This window comes from Stylophora pistillata, chromosome 11 (assembly GCF_964205215.1).
Source record: "Stylophora pistillata chromosome 11, jaStyPist1.2, whole genome shotgun sequence".
NCBI lineage: Eukaryota > Metazoa > Cnidaria > Anthozoa > Scleractinia > Pocilloporidae > Stylophora > Stylophora pistillata.
In genome coordinates this window covers 14,819,186-14,838,242 of record NC_142529.1, presented here as the reverse complement: position 1 = coordinate 14,838,242, position 19,057 = coordinate 14,819,186, and the positions used below count along the sequence as shown (strand labels likewise).

At 38.2% G+C, this 19,057-nt stretch overlaps 3 protein-coding genes, 1 long non-coding RNA gene and 1 pseudogene across 6 annotated transcripts; 1 reads left to right on the top strand and 4 right to left on the bottom strand.

The window, feature by feature from the left end:
* The first annotated feature begins 9 nt into the window (after positions 1 to 9).
* Positions 10 to 2,167, top strand: LOC148720214 (ectin-like). Its single transcript, XM_088739716.1, has 2 exons — positions 10 to 164; positions 1,321 to 2,167. Exons 1-2 carry the CDS (start codon positions 68 to 70, stop codon positions 1,545 to 1,547), a joined length of 324 nt encoding a protein of 107 aa, XP_088595842.1. The 5' UTR covers positions 10 to 67; the 3' UTR covers positions 1,548 to 2,167.
* Positions 2,168 to 3,713: 1,546 nt separating this feature from the next.
* On the bottom strand, positions 3,714 to 4,870 carry LOC148720213 (uncharacterized; annotated as a pseudogene).
* Positions 4,871 to 8,965: 4,095 nt separating this feature from the next.
* LOC148720211 (uncharacterized) lies at positions 8,966 to 14,437 on the bottom strand. Of its 3 annotated transcripts, XM_088739719.1 has the most exons (7): positions 13,911 to 14,433; positions 13,193 to 13,365; positions 12,919 to 13,091; positions 11,511 to 11,684; positions 10,604 to 11,242; positions 9,460 to 9,619; positions 8,966 to 9,116 (listed from the first exon to the last, which is right to left on the bottom strand). In XM_088739719.1, exons 5-7 carry the CDS (start codon positions 10,694 to 10,696, stop codon positions 9,112 to 9,114), a joined length of 258 nt encoding a protein of 85 aa, XP_088595845.1. In that variant the 5' UTR covers positions 10,697 to 11,242; positions 11,511 to 11,684; positions 12,919 to 13,091; positions 13,193 to 13,365; positions 13,911 to 14,433; the 3' UTR covers positions 8,966 to 9,111. The 3 variants fall into 3 exon arrangements, with proteins under 3 accessions (XP_088595845.1, XP_088595843.1, XP_088595844.1); XM_088739718.1 differs by lacking the exons at positions 8,966 to 9,116; positions 9,460 to 9,619; positions 10,604 to 11,242; positions 11,511 to 11,684 and adding an exon at positions 11,918 to 12,038 and having other exon boundaries at positions 13,911 to 14,437; XM_088739717.1 differs by lacking the exons at positions 12,919 to 13,091; positions 13,193 to 13,365; positions 13,911 to 14,433 and having other exon boundaries at positions 8,966 to 9,619; positions 11,511 to 11,813.
* LOC148720212 (ectin-like) lies at positions 11,530 to 12,855 on the bottom strand. The gene is made up of 3 exons (XM_088737582.1): positions 12,837 to 12,855; positions 11,830 to 12,003; positions 11,530 to 11,684 (listed from the first exon to the last, which is right to left on the bottom strand). The coding sequence occupies exons 1-3, from the start codon at positions 12,853 to 12,855 to the stop codon at positions 11,530 to 11,532; spliced, it is 348 nt and encodes a 115-aa protein (XP_088593708.1).
* A 1,420-nt stretch (positions 14,438 to 15,857) lies between the features above and the next one.
* LOC148720210 (uncharacterized) lies at positions 15,858 to 17,055 on the bottom strand. The gene is made up of 3 exons (XR_015993517.1): positions 16,993 to 17,055; positions 16,877 to 16,894; positions 15,858 to 16,280 (listed from the first exon to the last, which is right to left on the bottom strand). It is a non-coding gene; the product is annotated as an uncharacterized LOC148720210 (long non-coding RNA).
* Positions 17,056 to 19,057: the final 2,002 nt, after the last annotated feature.

The window sequence follows — 19,057 nt, the reverse complement described above, 5'->3', positions numbered from 1 at the left end:
ACAGAGCAAAGGTGTGAGCATAATTGTCGTTGGAGTTGGAAAAAAGGTTTTCTAAGAAAATGAGACGATGTCAGAGATTGCGGGAAAGAATGGAAAAGTGCTTCTGTACCCTGATTTTGAGGACCTCTCTGGACATTTGGACGATATTCTAGAAGCTACCTGTGGTGAGCTCAGAAATAACTTCTCAATTTATGTTGGAAAAAACAATTACTTGAAACATCGTTGGATTTTAAAACATAAACTAGTGCCTCTGCATTTAAGAGGAAGATGATTTACTAAAGGAAATAATTGAGTTTAAGAAAGCTTATTCGTTCACTGAAAATCCTTATATAAAGTAATCTGGTAAGTACCGTTACACCAAAACATACTGGTCAGCGGTGAGCGACCGAGATGGACGCATAGTTTGCAGCTCCGTCCTAGCTTCAACTTTTTCAACGTTTTCTTGGTGCATTGTATACTATTTTCTTTAGTAATTGTCAAGTTTTCAATCATCAATATGCCGAGTGACCCTAATTGATCGTTAAAGAAGAAGAATCTAGAGGTTAAAGCTCAAATTGAAGATCTCGCTGAAGAGATCAAGAAACTCAAATCACAGTTAGCTAACAAAGATGGCGACGAGTCAACATCAGCAGCAGCACAGGCTGAGAGAGACCAACGATCTCCCAAAAATGAGCAAGCAGATTTTCAGTCAGTCCAAACTAGAGCAGAAGCAGAGCTCAGGCGGTATTTAATTTGTATGACAACTGTACGTATTTTTTAGCTTATAACCCCAATAATATTGCAGTAATAAAATCTCTTTAGTTTATTGTAAAATCTCTTTAGCTTATTGTGGTAATCAAACATCTTTAGCTTGCAATGTGTAGTATTTACTTATTTATCTCTTATACCCGCCAAGACTAGGTAATGCTATATGCGGGTTGTGTAAATTTGTTTGTAATGTTCTGAAAAATAATAATAAACAACAACACCACAGAGGGAATTGGTACGTTGTTGCCTACAAGCTGTAGACGTTCATTAGCTCGTTAAAAACAGAAAACTGCTAGGTAAGGGGAGTAACAAATAGAATTGGTGGTGACGAGCAAAGAAAATGGTGTCGATCCTATTTCTAAGTGCATCCTTTGTGCATGTCTCAAGTATAAATGATTTAAACGGACCAGCCAGGCAAGTGAAATGAAGGGGTGGTTTTGAGTTGTTATGGGTAACGGTGAGTCAATGAAAGAACATCATTGTTTACAACAGTGTTTAGTCAAAACATCTAATTTGCCCTTGCAGCTTCCTAATCAAGTGAAAGTCATGTTTTCATTTTTTCTCTCTTGAAAGAAATCGATGGCGGATACACTGAGTGGTCTGAATCTACATGTAGCGTGTCGTGCGGCGGAGGAGAAAAGTCACTGACAAGAACATGCACCAATCCGCCGCCATCCAACGGTGGAAAGGACTGCAGTGAACTGGGATCAGCTGAAAAGACCGTTTCGTGCAACGAAGCAGAATGCCATGAGTATTTCATTGTCACTCTGCGTCTTCTATGGTTAAAGTGGTGTGATTAAATATAAAGAGGTTTTTGTTCTCCTGTCATATGCTGTAACTTAGGGAAAGAAGCACAATTGGACTTGCAGCCTTTGTCTTTTTGTGTGTGCATAGCGATTGATGGTGGTTACACCGAGTGATCTGAGTCTGAGTGCGGTGTGACATGTGGAGGAGGGACAAAAATACTTACAAGAACCTGCACCAATCCCCCACCATCTAACGGTGGAAAGATCTGCAGTGAGCTAGGAACAGCTGTAAGGATAAATTCGTGCAACGAAGCAAAATGCCGTATGTATTTTTACCGCTGCTCTCTTTTTCCTGAACGCAAAAGTTTTCTCATCTATTCACCGAATCGAACTATGGCGTCCAATTTGAATTACCATTGTTTTGGACTTACCAGCCTCGTCTTGACGTGTAAACACAAAAGGATTATCACATGTGTAAGAGGCTTTTCAGTGCAGAACAATGGCAATTCAAATTGGACGCCATATTTTGATTCTGTGTATGCAACTACAATTCCGTTAAAAAGCACCTCGTCCTCGCTCCGTATCAACATTTTAAAAACCTGGTAATAAGCATAATTTTTTCCAGGAAATTGCTTGAATTTAACAAGTTACCACCGGGATGTACGAAAGCGATCCCCACAATAGTAATAGTAATTTATTTAAAGTCAATTACACAGGGAGTGGTTGCCCAGATCTCCCGAGCCAGAGGCTCATGACAAAAGTGATTGACAGAGAAAATATCAAAAGCATTATGTATATACAATATTGAAAAAAAAAGGTTGTTCGATAATAAATATGATATATAATGTAATGAGTTGATGTAATTTAAATAGTGGGGACAAATGCTGAGAATAATCGTTCGAAATGATAAATATCAAATTGAACAATTGTTGCATTGGCAACGGGGAAAATCGAGCTTGCTAATTGATCTATGATTTACACATTTTTAGCAGACTTTGCTGACGAAGGTAACTGATTCCAAATTCGAGAAATAATTTGTGAAAAGGAGTTGTGCATGAATTCAGTACTGTAAGATTTCTGTTCAACATTATGGCCTCTGTTACGTAAATCATAACTTAGATTACGGGACTTAAAAAATTATAAATGTAAGTTGGGCCATTTTTCTTGAAACATTTAAAAAATATGATGAGTGATTGTTCTATGCGTCTATTTAATAATGATCTCATGTCGATTAATGTAAGGGCAGATTCATAAGACACTGAGTTATTTAAGTTTAAAACTGTTCTTAGACCATAATGGTTTGCCTTTCTAGTTTATTACTTAACGTTTTTATAAGACCAATGAAAAGAGGATTGCAATATTCGAAATGAGGCAGAATAAAGCTTCTGTAGAGAGCTGTCATTGTGTTCTTTGGTACTAAGCGTTTTATGCGTCTTAGTGCCCCTATTTTTACATAGACTTTATCATGGATATCCTTTATGTGTTCCTGGAAAGATAGTTTATTATCCAACTTTATTCCCACGATCTTGAGGTGGTCTTTGGTTTCAATAGCACTGTTTTCAAATAGAAGTTAATTTTTTTTTAATAATTTTTTTAAATTCATAATCGTACTTTGATTTACCCATTATCGTTCCTTGCATTTTCTCATCGTTAGATTTCAGGAAATTTTCTATTAGCCAGTTGGAGGGTTTGGCCATGTCTTGGTTCATGATGTATTGTAAGACTGTTGGGCTTGTGTTGGAAGCATAGTGCGTTATATCATCTGCGCAGAGCCTTAGGAGCGAAGATGAAATGAAGTCCTTCATATCATTAATGTATATATTGAACAGCAGGGGGCTTAGAAGGCTTCCCTGAGGTACTCCACATTTGAGAAAGGACCAGTCAGATGTTTTGTCATTGCATTTTACTATCTGTTTTCGCTCATCTAGGTATGATTGTAACAACTTAAGCGCAGAGTCTTTGAAGCCATAAGCTTTTATCTTTGCGGTGAGAAGGTTGTGACAGACGCTGTCAAATGCTTTTGATCAATCAATTCCTACTGCAGCTGCATCGTTTCTTTCGTCGAGTGCAGTTCTCCAGTCGTCTGTAAATTTAATCAGAGCAGTAGCGCAAGAGTGACCCTTAATGAAACCGGATATGTTCTGAGAGAAGATAGGGTAAAGATAGCCGAAAGTTGATCATAGATTACTTTTTCAAATAATTTCGATATACCGGACAGAACGCTTACTGGTCAGTAATTCTTTTCGTTGGTTGACTCTTCCTTTTTGTAGATCGGCGTGGCATTACTTAATTTCCAGGCGCTGAGAATAGAGCTTGAGTTGATGCAGTAGTTGTATAAAGTTGCCAAGGGAGTAGCTAATACAGGTGCTGATAATTTTTGTAGTTTGGGTGAGAAGCCGTCCGGGCCTGTTGCTTTCTTTATGTCGAGCTTTGTAATATGGCCACCAATGATCTCAGCGTTTATCTCTTGGAAGTCGAATTCTAAATCATAGTGTTTGTTTTTTATGGCGGTAATACTAGGATGATCTGAGAAATCCTCTACTGATAACTGTAAGACTTGTTTGTCAAATCTTGGTTGAGCAAAGAACTTGTTGGAAACAACACTGGGACCTGGTACAACCTCGCCGTTTTCAATTAGGTAAATATTAAGGTTATCGTTCATGTCAGATCTGCTCTTATTTGGTATTAAAGGCTTCATCAACTTCCAGAATCGAGCATTGGATGTTGTTGTTGATGATGCTGCGTCGTTGCAGAATTGTTTTAGGAATTATCTTTTCAAGTTAGTCACCACATTACGTTGAATTGTATAATTGCACCAATTTTCATCTGTGGGAAAGCGACGATATTTCTTATAAAGGCGATTGTGTACCCGGATTTGCTTCTGAATGTTGGGGTTAATCCATGGAAGTTGGTTACCTCTTATTCGTACAGATTTTAGTGGAGCATGGATGTCGACAACTTGCTTCTAAAGAGACGACCAGTGAGACCAGATATCATCGATGTTATCGTAGATGTATGAGCTGTCCCACGGGACTTTATGTAAATCAGAGAGAAAGGCCTCTAAGTTCAGGTTCTTGAGTGAACGAAATTCTATCGTTCTTGCTTTAGGTTTTGGTAGTTTTTGTTTTCTGATAATGAAGATTAAATCGTGATCGCTTATGCCAAGTTGTAAGGTGCCACTTTTGGCAAGTGTCTCGGGATGTGAAGCAAGAGCGACGTCCAGTAGCGTTTTAGAATGATTTGTTGTTCTTGTCGCTTGTTGTTATTAGTTAAGCAGAATTGTCTTGCAAAATTTGTGAGTTCTTTATTTAAGCCATTTTGGTTTTAAGGAGTATTAAATCGCCCACAAATATAATTTCCTTGCGTTTTGTGTACATCTTTTCTGTTGCTGTGGTAGAGGCAGGTATAAGATTCGAAATCTTGCACTTGTTTGGTGAACGGCAACAGGCACAAACTTAAAGAAAAGATCGAAGAAATCAAAGCAAAAGCTTGTTCTGGTAAGGTGACATGTAAAACAAACACAAAAATATAACTCTGTCATGGACATTAATGGTTTCGAGTAAGTTAATTTTCCAGAATATGAAAAAGCTTTTTAACACTGGATTTAAGATACTTCATTCACCAATGTTACATTAACACTCTACTTTACGTTTTCCTAAATATTATTTTAGATTACTTCGCACAAGCACCGAATCAAATTTCATCAGCCACCACGTGCGCATCAAGACAAGAAAGTTCGGCTAAGAAAAGCACCATCGATTAGCCTCAGGACTTTTCCCCAGATCGTCGACGTTCAGCTCAATCGGTACTTGATCTTCTGGCCTTGGATTCACTTGGCCGTGCCTCGATGGATGCTACATACGCCGATTCTACCCAAAGGAACTTGAACTCGCATACACAGAGTTATATTGTGATTTGCGACAAGGTTTCATTTGCTCCTTTCCCAGTGACTGTTAAATTAGTTACGCGTTACATAGCATATTTGGTATCACTCGGCCGCGCTGATGGCACTATTTTGAATCATTTGATTAGTATCAAACACATTGCATAAACCTCTAGGTCATCAATTGGCTTGGGATGCTGATCATCGTTATAAATTGTTGTTAGACGGAGCTAAACACTACTTAAGCACGGCAGTCAAGCGCAAGGCACCAATTACTCCGCGTTTCATCATCATCATCATCATCATCATCATCATGTTTATTTGTTCAAGCAGGTTGAATTTATTGGCAACTGTATAAGCTGATGTGGACCTGCTGTTTTCCCACCCAACCCACCCCAGGGGAGGACATCCAGCACACAGTAATCTCGTGCGTGGGAAATTAACGTCTCTTACCCCTTACCCTTTAAGAGACGGGACCTCCGGCTTTACGTCCTATCCGAGAAGACGAAACAATGTGAGTGAAGTGTCTTGCTTAAGGACTCAACGTGAAGCCCCAGCCAGGACTTGAACCCGGGCCGTTTAACCCAGAGTCCAGCGCACTGACCACTGGACTACTCACGCCTCACTATTATTATATTATTATATTATATTATTATATTATATTATTATATTATATTATTACGCCTTGTCCCCCTTTTTAATTTTTCAAATCCTTTGCACGTCGCCATGTGGACGCGTTTCTAAACGGCTTTTTAGACATTCTTACGAAAGTCAAATTTAGTTGTTGATCGTGCGGCCTCGACTAAGGTCAGTTTACGGTCAGATGTTCGTCAGTTTCCACGCATCGTTCGCGCCTCCAAAACTATTCCGTTTCAGGAACGCATTTTTTCCTTACCATTGCTGCGCATACCAGGCAGTTTGTTGTGCCCCGTAGCCGCGCTGTCCAATCGCTTACATATTACCCCGCAGGACATGTCTTTATTTTCAGTTTTATCAGCTGGTTCTACCCGCCCTATAACATATGCACATTTTTGCTCTTTTCTCACTAGGGTTATTAGTGCCGTTGATCTATAATCCTCTAGCTACTCTCCATATAGGTTTAGGCGCGGGGGCGCAACTTTTGCTTTCCAAGCCCATAATACCATCTGAATTTATTAAAGCTCAAGGCGACTGGCGCAATGACTGTTACTTAATATATCTTTGAATGTCTGATAAACAAAAACAGGCGGCTGCTAGTCTATGGATCAATTTTGAGTCATTTTCTCCGATAACTGTTCTCCGGATTACGACACATCGCTCAGCTCTGTAAGATGATTAAGATGAGGTTCGGAGGGCCTACCAAACTCAAAGGTCAGTTAAGTATGTCGGTGTTTTTTTTGGTTTTTTTTGCAAGCATTTTAACATGTTCAGTTTAACAGTCATTGACTGAAGGCGAAGTGAATAAACACTAAACCTAAGCCTGAAACTTTTTTCAGTATTTCTGAAAATGAATTGTTTTGGTCGCTCGTATCGAGATGAGCTGCCACTTACCACTAGGATTTAACAGGTTTATTCAAGTTAACCAGCAAAAACTTTATATCTTTCCTTTTAAAAATGTCACTCCAAGTTTAGTAGCATCTTTTGCGCTCCAAAGAATTGTACCTTCTATCGCGTTTATCAATTCCTGTATAACAAGGACAAAATGCGAGGCACCCATTTTGAAATTTAGCGAATCAGCTAAAATCACCCCCGCGAGGTAATTATGGCGAGTCCTTACACGATTCTCGACCGATTAGAGCGCGCACGTCTCTATAATCACCGGAGCAATAATTAATGCAAAAATGTTATTATTCGTAAATTGTGCTAACCGCTAAATGATGCTTAATCGCTCAATTGTGCTTATCTCCCTCGAATGAATAAAGGGTTCCTACCAAAACGAAGAAGATTCAAATTAAAAATGATTCTGACTTCATCAAAGAACACATTAATCACAGGTTGCCTATTTACCGAGTTAGGATTTCGAGTTGGATTTCGAGTTAGATTTCGAGTTGGAATTTCGAGTTGGATTTTCGAGTTAGGATTTTCGAGTTAGGATCTTTTGGCGGGATTTTTTGTGTTAAATGGGGTTGACAGGCCTACACGACTCCCAGCGCGTGTTTAGAATAGCCTATTCAAAGTTTGGCCTTCACGAGTATGTCTTTGAGCGACCGCGCTCTTTTGTAAGATACTAGCGGCGGATTTTTGTATAGTTCGCCCAGAAGTGGTTGTGTTTCTATTAAATGCCAGTTTTTCATGAGAATTTGCTTTAGGTTTGGCACTGATGGTTGGTATTGTGTAACAAAAGGCAAGATTCGTTAGTTCGGCTTCGGTTTCTGTTGAAGAGCTAATTTCCTGTTTTTGAAATTCACCTCTGAGAGGGTTGTGGTAATGAGGTCCTCTGGGTAGCCTCTCTTAAGCAAATACGCTTTGAAATTTGCAATTTTCTCCTGGAATATCGTTTGAGAGGAATTTGTTCTGAGAAGTCTAAGGGCCTTCCCTTTTATGAAGCCTTTTTGCAGAAAACAAAACAGTTACTAGGGGGTTGGGGAACTAGGAAAGCACTGTAAAGCAGCATTCGTGCCATTTGTCGGTCTTCAAAATATGGTGGGATTACAGGATTTATATATTTGCCTGTTGTTGTCCAATTCTTAACGCGGAATTCTAAATTTGTACCACCAGAATAGATATGACAAGAGAAATCATATTCTATATCTTACCTTCGATTTACGACCGGTTATCGTAATTTTTTTCGTTTCGTTTATCGTTTGGTATTAAAGCTTTCCCAATCTTGCCATTTTTGAAATGAGGAGCATGTTAGTGGCGAAGGGAAATGAGTTCGTGGAAGACTCAATGTCTTGCCTCTTACTTCATGCATGCTTTACATAGTGAAGTCGCAGAATAAAAAGGTAAAACACCAACCCCACCCTTACACGAATTCTTTTGTTGACTGCATTGGAATAGCCGATTCGTCGCAGCTGGATTACTAGTAAGCATCTCGAAAAAACTGACTCTACATCTTTACTCGAAAATCCAACTCGAAATCCTAACTCGAAATCCTAACTCGAAAATCCAACTTGAAATCCTAACTCGAGATCCTAACTCGGGAGTTAGTTTGTCTCCATTAATCATCATTGATGATGGTTCAAAGAAAAACTACTCGGCGGACTGCCTGACGACCCAAAATTGGGTAAAAAGTGAGTGTGTTTTTCGTTCCGTTAGACTCACAACAGAAAGAACTAGGAATAAAAATGGGTTTTATTTAGTGTAGGGCTTTTAGCAGGTGATTAAGTGGAAGAAATCTCGCTGAAAACTTCGGCTGGACAAGAAAATTCATAAAATTCATAAAACTTATCATCAGTGGAGGAATCTAAGCGCTCTTTGATTTACGGGATATGTGCGGAGTTTGAAAACCTTTGACATCGGTTGGGAATATCAACATAAGCAAGTTGAGGGAACTTTGTTTCAGCTTAGTGCTCATTTTTGAAAGCGAAGGTGAGAAAAGTTTACTTCAGCACCGTTTTTCTCAAACAGCTGACTGAAGTTGTTCCGTGGTAATAAAACGAAGACAATATAACTGGATTGGTGTTTTATTCATCTAACCCATCACCAATATCATCTGCAAATACATTAATTTTGTCAAATTAACATTTAATTTAAAGCTTCCCTGCACTGTTATTTCCCTCTTGGTGGACGTAACGTTCTAAATACGAAGCATCTTTATTCTAAAAAACAAGCAAAACACATCTGGTCATCCTTAATCAGCACTGTTAGTGCTACTATTCAAAAAGCATTTCCACGTTACTGATAAAAACTCTCAGAGAGAGAAAATTACATCAAACTAGACTCAAAGCCTTGATTTTGCTATTCGTGCGCGAATCTACGTAGCAATAAGGATCACCAAAGTGTCCACGCTGGTGAAATACAACTATATTAGCGTGTTCGCATTGGTCAAGAGAAAGTGGGCCTACGTTCTATTTTTTCCTTTCAAATTGCAATCACCTTTTCAAGACACACGAAGAACAAAACCAGATGACAAGGAGATAAACCGGTGCAAGGGATGCTTACCACAAGCGGCTTCGAGGATTTCATCCAAACCATTAGATAGTTTTTGCAAATTATCGTACAGAAAGACCTTCCCATTTTTGCTAGCAATTGCAAGGAACTGCGTTTTTGCTTTTTTTATCTCTTTACCAACTCCTACAACAACTATGCTGACGTTTTTCACCTGTTTAAAAAAATACAACAATGACGGTAAAATATTTCATTACAATAACCACATTTTACTTGGCGCTCGTAGAAATAACTAAGCCTCATATTATTTTGGCATTCGACTTTGGGCATTCGTATCTTCTGACCGAAGTGTATAAAAGTCACTTGCGACAACTCTTTGTCAAATTTGATGTGGAAGTTTATATCTCTAAAATTACTGATTGTGGATATATGAAAATATGCAGAGCTCTACCAACTGAGCTTACAAGCCAAATGGGAGCTAGTTATTTTGTTAGTTCGTAACGAACCTTTGAAGTGACGAATAAATGACTGTGAATATGAGAAAATCATGTATATGAGCTGGGGCTTGTGAGTTCAATTGGTTGGTTGATAGAGCAGTGCACTCGGCATCGCAGAGGTCATGAGTCCAACTCCCGTACAAGGCTAAGTGTTTTCAGACTCTATTTTCACTACTTCTTAAGTTGTGTTTATTAATGCGAAGATCATTTTCATATTCATTTATAATTACCGTAAGAAGTTTGGCTCGTTTTCTCAAGGGTCTCTTACGACCTTGCAAACGCCCTCCGTCTTGTAAATACGTCCACATTTTTAGGTTAGGGTTTTCTCTTGGAAAATAACTCCTGGGATCGACGGCTGTGTGACGTCACCCCAAATTCAGAACATAAGCTTTTATTTATTTATTATGAATATTTAGACAGGGCAGCTGGTTTAAACGAGGCCCTGGGAATAACTATCTCTTCATTTGAATTTATAAATTATCATTACTGATTTCTCAACGCTTCTTCATCAGTTTGCCAAGTTAAAAGAGAGAGAAACCTTTCTGGAACCAATACTTGACTGACTTTTTATCATATTGAGACCCAAAATTGATATCGCTAAACGTTGAGCACAGTGGGCGTAAGATCTTCTGACTTGCCGGTCTTGAACTACAAGAATCTGCTAAAGAATATGTCAATTTGTCGAGGATCAGCTACATTACCTTCAGCGCTTGTAATGACTGCGTAAAGGGAATAAGAGGTCGTTTATCATTCTTTTCTATAAAATTTTTTCCATCAGTAAAGATAAACATCATATTCCTAGCTTCAGGCCTGTCTCCTCCACGTGGGGAGAACAAATCATTCACGGCACGGTCCAAGGCAAGATCTATTCGCGTTCCTCACTTCGCAGGTATATAGCTTAACTTCCTCTGGATGTGGTCTTTCAACTTTTCACCATTGTAGTAAACCTGGTTTTTAAAGTTGTTATGGATGGTGGCACTTGGTCCAAATGTGCCGATAGCAAAATGATTTCCTGAAGAAGAAACACCTGTCTTGTCCACCAAGTCAGTAATCAGCTTAATCACAACTTTTCGAAATTCCTTGTTCATACTTCGTGATCTGTCCCCCAAAATGGCGATATCTGAGACTATGTTTGCAAGAGGACAACCACTTACGGATAACGACAACGTTTTCAGTTTTCACCATTTAGGCTTTGGCTGATGTCATGTTTGAAGAAGATTTACAGAGACTTTTGTTTTTCAGTGAGTTTCATTCAGAGGACATCACAGACAGGTAGCAAAACTCTTCCACCGGCGAAAACCTGGAAAGAATTTCCATTTTTCCATGCAGTTTAGTCTTAACTGGACCAGATAAAGTATATTTCAGTAATAACACAAAAATGTTTTACACCGTTGTGATCACAGGGTCGTAAGTATTTTTGTCCCCTATCCACATGTTACACTACACCCAGACTCAGACCACACAGTGTAACCACCATCAATCGCTACACGAAGTTTGGTCGTACTCCTCCCAAGTTATCACATATGAAACTTATATATAGAAACATATTTAGATGTAATTAAACTTCTCTAACCATAGTAAACTCAAAGTGACGGTAAAAATACTTACGGCAGTCTCCTTTGTTACATTAAACTGTCTTTTTAACTGGGCCCAGTTCACTGCAGTCTTTTCCACCGTAAGCTGGCGGAGGATTGGTGCAGGTTCTTGTAAGTATTTTTGTTCCTCCTCTACATGTCACACTACACTCAGACTCAGACCACTGAGAGTAACCACCATCAATCGCTACACACACAAAAACGAAAGTTAAAATTTAATTTTTGCTTCTTTGCTAAAGTTATAAGATGTGAATATGTACACAGGAACACTTTTCGATCTAATTAAACTTCTCTAACCATAGTACACTCAAAGTGACGGTAAGAATACTTACGGCATTTTCCTTCGTTACATGAAACTTTCTTTTTATCTGGGCCCAGCTCACTGCAGTCTTTTCCACCATAAGCTGGCGGAGGATTGGTGCAGGTTCTTGGAAGTAGTTGTGTTCCTCCTCCACATGGAACATTGCACTCAGACTCAGACCACTCAGTGTAACCACCACCAATCGCTATACGACACAAATGATACTGCGCTTATGCTTGCCTATTTAAGTGATAACTTTTATATAAAATTTTATAATAAAGTGTAAGCAAGACAATTTACTTGTATTTTAACAAATCGATATTAACCTTGGGTAAGTTTAGATTGCTTCCAAGCAAAAGAAAAAAACTGTAATGATAACTTGTTTCTTTTCTTTTTTGAATATAGTCTTTCTCATGCTTTCTTTAAAGTATATTTCTTTAAAGTATATTTTTTCTATTTTTTTTTTTATTTTTTACATGCTTTCTTTAAAGTATATTTTTTCTTTAAAGTATATTTCAGGCCCGTACAGGCCGGAATTTTTTTTTTTTTCAGGTCTGATTTTCACTATTGCTAAAATAGTGCTTTACTGCGAAGGATCGTGCATATACGTTTCATAACCGCAGTTCATACATATGTTTCATATGTTTGTTGTTGTTTGATTTATCATCTACGGGTTTATGTCGAATTAATTTGATGGCCTGCTCCCAGTTGGCTTGTTAGCTCAATTGGTAGAGCGCTGCACTAGTATCGCAGAGGTCAGTGGTTCGAATCCCGTACAGGCCTGAAATTTTTTTCAGGTCTGATTTTCACTATTGCTCAAATAGTGCTTTACTGCGAAGGATCGTGCATATACGTATATTTATATTGTTCACAACAAAGTCGAACTTATGATCAACCGAGTTTTATTTCGGAAACTTTATCTTTTACTTATTAAAGACTACTGATGGAAAATATATCAAACACAGACAATCTGACAAAAATTTGTGTATGGTATCAGGCGTTTCATATGTCGATGCAGAGCGAATATGGTGGTTTTACTTAAGGTGAGTGTGGCCATGTAGTTAAAAAATATTTCTCCGATGTAATACAACACACGTAAAGCAGCAATCAAAAGACTTACGGCACTCTACTTCATTGCCTGAAACTCTCCTTTCAGCTGGCCCCAGTTCACTGCAATCCTTTCCACCGTTAGATGGTGGGGGATTGGTGCAGGTTCTTCTGAGTGTTTTTGTCCCTCCTCCATATGTAGCACTGCACTTAGACTCAGACCAATCTGTGTATCCACCATCATCGCTACATTGACACAACAAGACAAAAACTGCAAGTTCAGATGGGTTCCTTTGCTAAAGCTACATTAACCATAGGAGACTCAAGTTGACAGTAAAAATACTTACGGCAATCTCCATCGTTACACAGAACAGTCTTTTCAGCTGGCCCTAACCCACTGCAGTCCTTTCCACCATAGGATGGCGGAGGATTGGTGCAGGTTCTTGTCAGCATTTTTTCCCTTCTCCACATGTCACACTGCACTCAGACTCAGACCACTCACTGTATCCACCATCAATCGCTACAGGACAAAAATAATGCTGCCTTTATCCTTGCTTATTTCAATTACGGGCACAGGAAAGTGCCTATGTTGGTAAAGTATAGGTACAGAAACTTACTTGCATTTTAGCGAATCGCTACTAACCTTACGACATATAAGAATAGATCCAAGCAAAGAAAACTTGAACGGAAGCTTTAATTTGTCAATTGGTTAAAAAAGAAGCAAACTGAGGAGAAGGTAAGGCCGTGATGACTCGTTTCTTTTGCCCTATTATGCTGCTCGTGTGTCTTTTGTCTGTACGTGTTTGTTATGAATGTTTTATTCGTCCCGGTTCAGTGTATTACTATTGCTCTCATTTAAATTTGAACTCAGCCGATTGGTAATTCGGGAACTATATCACTCATCCATTGGAAGATAGCCATTCCATGTTATGACGAGTTTGGAATATCGATGCAGAGCGGAGATGCCAGGTTTTTTTAAACGTAACTGTGATTATGTACATTGTAGTTGAGAAATTTTCCTCCTATAATACTCGGCATACAGAAAGTAGCGATTAAACTACTTACGGCATTTCTGTTCGTTACAAGAAACTTTCTTTTCTGCTGGCCCAAGTACATTGCAGTCCTTTCCACCTTTAGATGGCGGCGGATTGGTGCAGGTTCTTGTCAGGGTCTTCACTCCTCCTCCACATGTCACACTGCACTTAGACTCAGACCAATCAGTGTAACCACCATCAATCGCTACAAAACAAAACTATAACTTCATCTACTCTTGTTTACTCAAGTGACAGCATGTAAAGGATGGGCGCATGATTTTAGCTGCATTTTAGCAAACCACTTTGATTCTGCGAGAGATTACTTTCGATAACAAGCAATAGGAAATTAGACAAAGGTTATTTTAATACGATTATGGATAAACAAGCAACAACTCCATGTCTTATAATGAATGCTGGTACAGGTCCTGTTAGTCCTTTTATTCTTTCTCAATCCACCATACTGAACCTTGCCTTCATCTACTCAGCTTAATTACCATCAACAGCTTAAAATAAGAAAATTATAGGACAAAGGAATGACACTATATGAAAATAATTCTTATTATCGGCTGACGGGAAAGTGATTAAGTTAGAACTGGGACAAGTATGCTATTTCAAAGCTTGTGCCTTTTCTCAGAAAGGATTCTATCTCAATGAAGTCAGTACATAGCATGATAATGTTTTTCCTTAGTTCTCAGTCCCTTGACTAACCCTTGACTCAAGCTTGCATAGCCACAAGAAATGATCTTCTTAGAGTTTAGGAGTGCATTTATGGTCTAAATAATTAGCGAGATAGACCTTCGATTCTTTGTAAAACAACAGGGAAACAGTTTTATCTATTCAAATGGTTTCTAACTTGTTCAAGCCCTTATTTTCGACGTAAGGCACCATAGCAACATTCAAAACTTCCTATCTTCAAACACGAGGAAATTCTCCTTACATGCATATTCAGACCCTGAGAATAAAACCAGATGACTTCGAGAGGAGATCCTTAGCACACATTGCTTCAAAGATTTCGTCCAAACTTTGGGAGAATTTAGTAAAATCGCGGTACAGAAGGACTGTTCCCTTTTATTCTAGCAATCATTCGCATCTTTTCTTTGTCATTCCATAAGTTTTGACCGACTCCTATCACAATTATCTTCACGTTTTTCCTCTAAATAAAAAAGGTAAAATAGATTCGAAGTAGAAATTTATGTAAGTTTAAAGTGAGCTTTGTATATTCTACGTATACGTCTCTAGCGACAAAAAATTTAAAAGGATGATATTTCTTCATCACATACAAGTGGTAAATTCAATGACGATAATGACATCTTAATAGTAACCGATATTAATATTGGATGACGTCGCAAGGGCCTTTTTGACCTTTTATCAAGGGGGGTCTCCCCCTTAGTTTATAAAATGTTTCAGGTGGGGTCTACATGCAGGAAGGACAGCGGTATAGACTTCTCCTGCTTCTCATCATAGTGTCACTGGCATGTCATTTCCCCTGGATTACTGCTTCTTCAACGTTGGTTACTTGCCGCTTCCTTCGTTTCATAAAAAACACAAGTCCCCTCTTACGATTTTGAATCCATTGGATTGTTATACGAATACACTTTGGGCCCAGGACGGTCCTAGGCGGCGGTGTTACACAATGAACGGACTTTTTCCCAGTTTCAGCCATTACCCTTTTTTGTCTCCAGTCACAAATATCATATTGTATTTTTCTAATTTTCTAATTAGACACTTTGGGCCCAGGACGGTCCTAGGCGGTCTTACACAATAAAAGGACTTTTTCCCAGTTTCAGCCATTACCCTTTTTTGTCACCAGTCACAAATATCGTATTGTAGATTAGCACTGAGCTGACATGAACTTGGTTCGAAGCGTGATTTTGCAAACATAGAGACACACACTTGCTAACAAGAGAATGCACTTGAGAAAGTTAATAGAAGTTTTTTTGGGAATCAGCTACATTACCTCCAATGCTAATCTGGATTTCCAGAACGGAATCAATGGCTTTTCGTCATTCCTCGCTGTAAAAGGTTTACTATCAGTAAAGATGAATAAAATGTTCTTAACATTGGGCCTGTCTCCTCCTTCTGGGGGTGAACAACCCATTCACGGCGCGATCCATGGCAAGATCTGTTCGCGTCCCCAAATACTTAGGTTCGTAGCTGAACTTTTTCTGGATGCTTTTTTCTTAATTCTTATTTTTGTAGTAAAATTTGTCTTTAAAGTAATAATGGATGGTGGCGCCTGGTCCAAATGTGCCGATAGAAAAATGATTTCCTGAAAAGGAAACGCCTTCCTTGTCTATCAAATTGAAGACCAGCTTTATCAGAGATGCTCGTTGCCACTTGTTCATGCTTCTTGATCTGTCACCCATAATCGCAATATCCATTTTCTCATCACGACAGCCACCTATACATAACGACAACGTTCTCAATTTTCTACATTGATCCCAACCTGATTGTATCTTTCAAAAAGATTCACAGTGACTATCAATATAGTGAGTTTGTAAGCAAACAAATAGGAAAGTATTTCAACTTAAAATTTTGCTTTCTTTCCTTGAAAAATATTCCTGAAGTGTTCACCTAGTAAATTTGACCTCAAATAAATAAATGAGAAGGTGAGCGCACGCGCGCAATAAAATGACACCTGCTTCAATCGGTCACGAATAAAATTAAACGGTGGCACGGCCAATCAAACTTTGTTTTATTCTCGAAGATGTGTATCAAGAGGAACAATTCGAAGACTGTCGAGCGCAGCTCCGTGTGAAATGAAACGTCAGCGTGAAAAATGGAAAGCAGTTCAGATGAGCAATGTCCATGACCTTTATTCATTTCTATTTTTTTTAAACCCCTTGTGTACGATCTCTGCATAAAGACGGGCCGGCCCACTGAATTTGGCTCTAAACATTTTTCGCAATTAGCACCAGGGACTTCTTCTAAAACTGACTCTATTCAACCAAACGACGCGCTTAAAAAGGACAATTGGACAGTGCAACACATTCAAACCTTTCGCCGAGGATATTTCTGTAAAGGGAAATAAAGGGCATGAAATGTTAGAAAAAAGTTCTACGATACCGGAAAACAGTAAACACAGAAACTTTGCACAATTGCTATTGTTTTACCTAAGGACAGGGTGAAAAGTGCGATGAACAAAACCCAAAGAGTTTCCATACTGTAATCGCTCAAAATCTGAAAGTAAAAAGAAACAAATATATCGACATTAGCGAGTAATATGCTCGTACACTTTTTAAAAAAATTCATCAAGAGAAATAACGTAAGGGGACTTCTGAATGCAAAGGTAAATCAAACGGTTTAGTAAGGCATATAAGTTCAAAACATGATAATTAGTATCAGGATGGAGAGTTTCAAAAGAAACGATTATTCCAAACGTGAAAGATGGGGCATTGGTTACAACCTGTAGTCTTAGTCCAGAAAAGCGAAGTCCATGTCAAAGTAAGTAAGTAAGTAAGTAAGTAAGTAAGTTTATTTATTCACGTTGAACGCAAAAGAGCTTACAACAAAGCTCGTAAGAACGTGCACGTGCTAATTACTAGAAAATATGCTATAGCATATGATAAAAAGTATGAAAATCGTAATCTTTTACAGGTTATGATTTATGACCGTCCCTTCCAATCAAATAATCTGCAGTAAGAAATTCTCAACTACTATAACTACTATGATGCATAATTCATCATTAATTAACCGTCCCTTCTAACCCGATTTATAGGTGAAATATCTAATACTGAAGAAATCCCCAACTACTATGACTATTATAATTTTCAATTAAATATCGGTAGCTCTGTTATCAAACATGCCTCTTAAAAAAGCAATTCTAAGTCGAACTTCTTCAAAGCTGTTTTAAAAGCCTTGATGTTTTCACTTTTCCTAACTTCCATGGGTAACTTATTCCATAGCTTACTGGCAATGAAAGAGAAAGATTTATGCAGCCACTCAGAATTAAAATGAGGTTGAGCCAGATTGCTGCCTTGACCCCTAAGATTATAGCCTATATGTCTTGAATTGAAAAAGTCAGTAATATAACTCGGACCAATAGAATTAAGGCATTTATATATCGAGATCAATGTCTGATAATACCTACGCCGTCTTAAAGTACTTGATTTAACTAATTCTAAAAGACTTTCATAATTGTTACTTTTAACTTTAAATAACGTTCTTAAAATGTAATAGTTAGCGTCTTCAAGTCTATTGGCCTGCACTTTGCAAAGACCAATAAATAATATGCTACAATATTCTAAATGTGGGACAATGAATGCTTTATATAATAAAATCATAGTGTTCACCGATATGAATCGGGAAATTCTTTTGAAGGCAGCATTCTTTGCATAAACTTCTTTAAGCTGTTCAGTGATATGCTCCTTAAAGGTAAGCCGTTTATCCAAGGTGACGCCAAAGATTTTCAAAGTGGGTTTAACATCTACTTTGATGCCATTAATTTGGATCTCTTATTCATATGTCGAAGAACCAAGAATCATGTCCTGAGTCTTTGTATTGTTAATAGAGAGATAATTTTGTTTAAACCGTGAAGGGTTAATAAGTCTTGGTTAACCATAAACTGTAATGCTATCGAGAAAGCATCAGACGAATAGCTGTTGAATACTAACGAGATAAATTATTTAACACTTTTGAAGTTTTGGCAATGATCAGGGTTTTGCCACCGAACCAGTTTCTACAGTTCGAGTTTGCCTTACATCTCTCCATCGCTAGATTGCACTTCTCTCATTTTAAAAAGTCCTAACGCTGACACCAGAACTGTTTCAAACACGTACTATCGTTCTTCAAGAGAGAGTGATTGAAATATTGTAACTTTCAGTCCTTCATTGGAAGACCCAAAACGGAAAAGAAATAGATTCAAGCACGTGAGACTATGCGAAACAATTTATTTTTTCCAACCTAAATTAATACGCCAAAGAACCATTATATACGTAGATTTAAAGCTGAAGTGCCCATAAATTCTCTCAATTGAAACAAAGTAGCCTGATTTCACGATTGGTTAATGCAGCTCGTGCGACAGGAAAACATGTTAAAATCGAAAAAGCCTTCGATGTTCCTGATGCTATCTTATTTCAAGTGGATGATTAAATCGCTTTCACTCTTAACATTTTAGGGGTGCGTTTTCGAACAGTGTTAAGCCTATTATATTCCTTTATTTTCTAGAAAAATGAAAAT